This window comes from Priapulus caudatus, unplaced genomic scaffold (genome assembly GCF_000485595.1).
Source record: "Priapulus caudatus unplaced genomic scaffold, Priapulus_caudatus-5.0.1 Scaffold224, whole genome shotgun sequence".
Taxonomy (NCBI): domain Eukaryota; kingdom Metazoa; phylum Priapulida; class Priapulimorpha; order Priapulimorphida; family Priapulidae; genus Priapulus; species Priapulus caudatus.
Window position 1 is genome coordinate 201,697 of NW_014577285.1, and position 6,026 is coordinate 207,722.

The following is a 6,026-nucleotide window of genomic DNA, read 5'->3' on the forward strand; positions in this document are numbered from 1 at the left end:
TACCATCTCTAGTTTGCCTTGCGAATGCCACGCGTGGCAAGGCGATGGACTTTTTTTAACCCAATCTCAAGAATTAAGGACGTGGAAATCGCAGGCAAGCACAGACATATACTATTGAATGTTATGGCATTGGAGAAAATCATTTAGAATGTCAGATTCGGAAAACTTAAAACGCCTTAGTTATTTATATTCATCCGTGTTTCCGTGTTTGTTAGTGCGTTCGTGCGTGCGTGCGCGAGTGTGTGTTTATGTGCGTGCGCGCGTGCGTGCGTGCGTGCGTGCGTGCGTGCGTGCGTGCGTGCGTGCGTGTGTGTGTGTGTGTGTGTGTAAATTACAGCTTTAATACATTTTAGCTTGAAGTGTGGTCATGCTGTACTAGATTAGTAATGACAAAATTTAATAGTTTTTTATTCAACACGTCTAGAGATAAGATGACAAATAAATAGTGGCATATATAGTGGCATATGTAGTGGCAAATAGGGGCTTTAATGTAGCAGTTTAGGGGTAGCAGTAGTAGGTTTTTTTTAATGTAGCAGACGTAAATAGCTAACAGTAATTGTACGTAATTATAATATTATAATAATGCAGATGAATCGCTATCTGTTTTGCTCATACTACATTTTCAACGACACTGCTGACCTATAATATTCGCTCGGATGTGTCACCTATAGTGGTTTTAGTATAATTGGCTTCAACAAATGCGTTATACGTGCACATACCTGCGCGCACATGCAGCGCACGCGCACCCCTATGCTTACACGCGTATATAGTTACGATGTTATGAACCCGGGTAGTCCTGTGCCCAGCATGGCGCGTCCTGTGGCTTTGTGTTTGGAATTGTCGTAGTCACCAAGCAGGTTTTGTTCGCTGCCGTGTCTAGTTTATCTTGAGCCCCATCCATCAACCCGGTAATCCCCACTTCAATTGCAAGTTCATGATATAGCGCGAACCTTGCCGTCGTGTGTGCATGCGTGCGTGTTCACGCTTGCATGCTTGTGTGTGCGTGTGTGCATGCGTGCGTGTTCACGCTTGCATGCTTGTGTGTGCGTGTGTGCATGCGTGCGTGTTCATGCTTGCGTGCTTGCGTGTGCGTGTGTGCATGCGTGCGTGTTCACGCTTGCATGCTTGTGTGTGCGTGTGTGCATGCGTGCGTGTTCGTGCTTGCGTGAACGTGTGTGCGTGCGCGCATGAGTCTTTTAAAACGAATAGAGTAAACGTGCATAAAACTAGACTATGGCATTGTTACAAAATTGTTTAAAAAATCAAATAGGCGAATTAAAAAATTGTTATTCTAATCGTCTTGTGAGGTATGCAGATGAATATTACACCGCGATCAGTATTGTTAGCAAGAACCAGTTATAGAGCAGTCTTTAGATTAACAATCGCTTAAATTTAATGCTCAAGTGAATAGTACAGGGTTATTAAGACAAGTAAACAGGTATATATAGCACACCATACATATTCTTTATTTCCAATAATAATAAATTAGATTTACATATAATCGATATGATAAACACTATTTCTTTCACATGTGCGCTCACGCACGCACGCGCGCACGCGCGCACGCACGAATATAAATATATACATACATACATACACACATAGCAGATCATGTTATGCGATATTTCATACAGCGCAAGTACCGTGAAAGCCATATATTTACGTCATAAATCTGACAGTCAATGACACATGCGTTGAGTACAGGAACATGAAAACCAGGGTGAATGACTTACAGTATTCTCTGTACAAAATATTTACAGTTCACTATTGCACGATATAGCAAGCAGGCTCTATACTATTTAAAACGATTTTCCTACCACGCACACCTTATGTATTGCTAAAGGCACAGAGTTTATAATCGCACGGTAAATAACATGAAAATAGATTATAGACGTAGATTGGAGAAATAAGATGTCTTTGGTACATTCGTACAATTTGATGTTAACTTCTAAAGCCAACTTTCGTAACCCGTCAATACACACAAGCTCAGCGAACTTTATATTACGTGTTTTTTTTACATATGCAGTAACCTTTATAGTCGGAACGTGGGCGCCGGAAAATTCGGATAGCTCGTGTAATACGTTGACATAGAATTTCACTATCATCCCCATGACGTATATCTGTGAACTTAGATATACAAAGGGTGATGCTCAACAACAAAGCCATTACTGTTCGGTTAGTCAATCATAACTTGTTTAGCACGTGTAATATATATATTCATATGCATATCTGTATGTGTGTATCAGCATCTTCGCTATAGACTCTCGCTAAGCATGACTTATCACACCGGAGCTTGTGACGTTTGCACGCAGCACTTGCCGTCAACCTGACGCGGGTCCTCTGGCGTCCACACCTTGGCATGCATCGTGTTGTTAGGACCATACGGCTTGCTCTTCTCGTTGACCCACGACAAGGAGTGTCCGGCGAGTGGCGGCAGTCCGAAGCCGTCTCCGTCGACACCGGCGAACGTCGAATTGCTCAGCTTCGTTCGGGCCTCAACGGTGTTGTCTGCGAGAGAGTTGACAAACATTAGATTTAGTACACAACACATCACATATACATACACATACATGCGCACACACACACCATCCAGCGCACACACACACACACACACACACACACAACCACACACACAGCACAACCACAAACACACACACCGGCACAGCACACAACACTCACACACACACACACAACACACACACATGGCGCACACAACACACAGCACACAACACCCACACACACACACAACCACACACAGCGCACAGGGGACACAACACACACACCGTTAATATATATATATATATATATATATATATATACACGACTACAACGAGGATGTAGAACGGTCTGAATGCCGTTAATCGCGCGGTTACGTTTACATGCGATACCTCCGATTTTTCAACGAAACACTTTTCTCGTTCTCTCTCTCTCTCGCTTTCCTCAAGACCACACATGCATTATATCGTGACGAATCGGGAGCGCAGTTTAATCAAAGGGTTGATGAAGTTAAACACAGCGCACAAACGGAACGTTGACGCGCAAAACTTCGCGTTTCAACATATATTGAATAATTTGCGCAAATTAAATTCTGCCGTCGCGGAGAATAGCTGCATCTGCCTGCGACCTGAATGGTCAAGTCTAAATCGGCTGTTATTAGGAAATATTAGGCGACATTAGAGGTGTCATTAAACGACATTAAAGCATATCGGCGGGCGTGACATGTGTAATTACCCAAATAAAGGCCCGTAATCTGCCGACTACAATGCACAGCGCACCGGGCCGCCCGTCTAATTTTCGCCAGCGTGGCAACGGTGCCACGGCGCGTCTCCCGGCAGCAGCAGCAGCCGCCGCAGCGGGAAAAACGCACAATGCCGACTTTACAAAGCGCGGCACGCGGAAAAAACACGCCGGGGCGTTTCGTTTACGGTCATCATCCTGTCAACGGCGCACAGCAGTTCCCTGCTATGTTAACCACCTGAGTGGACATCTCATAGAGGCGCGTGCCGTTATCGGAGTCGTTTGCATGTATAGTATGTATGTGAATTATTCTTATTCCGCGTGGAACTATTCGCGGACAAAATACACTTCATGCGAAATATCGCTTGTATGAGAGCAGCGATAGATAGAGAGTTGCGACTCTGCTGCGTGTCCGGCTATATGATGAATGCTGTGCTTTATGCGCACGGAAACAGGTGAACATCTACGCTGAGCTACTGTCTGTCCACTCATGGATATGACGCTAGGCAGCAGTAGCAGCAGTAGCAGTAGCAGCAGTAGCAGCAGCTGCTGCTGTGGGCGGGCGGCACGGGGGTATACACTGCCCCCTAGCTACGGTGCACCTGCATGCGACGGAGACTGACGGATTTAAGGCAGATTTTCATCATGGCCCGATAACGTTAAATTACACTTAGTGACACACGGGCGCGCACCTGATTGTGTCGCCTGCGCGTGAGTTGGTGAATCCTCTTCATGGTGAGCACGCGCGTAGCGATTGCCATGGACGGGATCGTCGCGTTCATTAACTCCTAATTGTTCGTCCCCGGTGCGTGACGCTCCCCTCCCGATAAACCGACGTAGCGAGAGTCAGGACACTAGTATATACTCTTTAGATAGAACCCGATACAGTTGCGCGCGTATAATGCGTTTGTTATCGTACTGGACACTACACGCATGATTTAGTTGTTTTGTCAAGCGAACTTGTAGACCGTGAAATACGTGAAATGAGCTGCACCTCATAGTATGCCTGCTTAATAGGTAACGACGATTATGTAAGGATGATATAACTAGCGGAATTAACCCTCATATTACACGCCATCTACGCGCAATTGTATTATATTTAGACAACGCTATAATGATAGGGATCTGACGACCGACAACACTTCCCTGTAGGTGTGCCGATTAGTGTCTTTCTGCCTGAATATAGTCAGCCTCGTACTGGCATTACGGGTCGTACATTAACGAAACTACGTTGCTAAGGTGTTCGTTCATTGAACACGTACTTTAACGGTGCAGTTCACGGTCGCATATTCGCAGGCCGTGGCGCGAGTTCTCCCGATCCGTGGTTTGCGCCGATCGGCACATGTCGAAAGATGGATATCAGCGATGGTCGCTGAGAGACGCTACTATATAGATGCGGATAATACGACAATAGATTATCTGTTCGGCGGTCCGTGTCAATACAGTGGCGGTTTCCCTAATGCCACCTTACGTTGAATGCGTTCATACACACGCTCCACAATGCATGCACCGTCTGGGCTTACATCGTCGGCTTACAATGCTTGACTAACGTATTCACGTGCGTACGGAGGAAGGAAACGTTTTCAACTATCAGTGGAAACGTTGTTTAGAACTGCGCAGACATATAGAGCCGTGTTGTCATTAGCGGTAGCACTTGCTTGTATTTCGTAAATTGATGGGCAGAGAAAACAGGCCCTATTTCGATAGCGTACTACGCAACTATTCGTTTGTATTGCGGTAGATATTTTCTCGTCGCTAATTGTTTAACCGTACAATGATACAAAAAGATACATCTATTGTAGAGATTCTTTAACCAATTTTCTGTTGTCTTAGTTTGTAATCCATATAACACTAATAAATGAACGTACACTTATATTTATATATATATATATATAAATAAATAAATAAATAAATAAATATATAAATATATATATATATATATATAATAACAGCAAAGAAAGCGCGCCTACTAGCGAACAAAGAATTGGGAGCATTTCTAGCCAGTCTCTACCTAACTGGGTAGTGCGATCCCTCGTGCAATGGGCAGAACTGCAGAACAGAGCGAAAAGCCGGCTTTCACCTACTCCTAGGAAAGGACCTCAGTACTGGCGTTGGGAAGAGGGCAGCGAAATTGCAAAAGTGCGCCGCTACGCGGCGTTTGAGCGCTTCGCGCGGATATCCGGCTGCAGATCGTCGAGACTTACTTCGTCCACGCCGTGATCTTGGACGTTGTGGTGGCAGGTGATTCACATGCTCTGATTGGACTGCGCATGCGGATTTGGCGATCTTAAAATTTGGTGCGGGTTTCCGATGAGAGCACGTTAATCACAAGGTGATTCACGTACTCTGCTTGGACTGCGCATGCTGATTTTGCAATCTTAAAAGTTGGTGCGGGTTTCCGATGAATGCCGAAGTTTCCTCGCGCACATAACTTTTTAGAAAATTGCCTCCAAAAGTCACTTTCCGATGGAAAAATCGCGTTCTAACGTAGCGGAATGTATTCGCAACGCCCAGAAGAGGCCCCAGCTCGATTCGCGTAAACACACGCGGCACGGCTTCGGAGGAGATACGGAAAACGACACTTCGGCTCTTTCTACTATTATATAGTAGATAACCCAAATAACGGAGTTTTTTGTTCACATTGTAACAATATATAGCGCTGATGCGTAGCGTTGACTGGCTGAGCTTAGAGGATCCGATATATAGGAACAATACAACATGTCTTCGCTATTCGTAATAAATCCAGTTTACAGTTAGTTTTTCATTGTCACTCTTATCTGCTATTGTAT

General features: G+C 44.9%; 1 protein-coding gene across 1 annotated transcript in view; it reads right to left on the reverse strand.

The window, feature by feature from the left end:
* Positions 1–1,443: 1,443 nt before the first annotated feature.
* The window catches only part of LOC106807590 (pancreas transcription factor 1 subunit alpha-like), a 5,442-nt gene continuing 859 nt past the window's right edge, over positions 1,444–6,026 (reverse strand). The window contains exon 2 of the mRNA XM_014809984.1: positions 1,444–2,508. Within this exon, the coding sequence (XP_014665470.1) occupies positions 2,282–2,508 (227 nt within the window). The 3' untranslated portion in view covers positions 1,444–2,281. The remainder of the gene's footprint in view (positions 2,509–6,026) is intronic.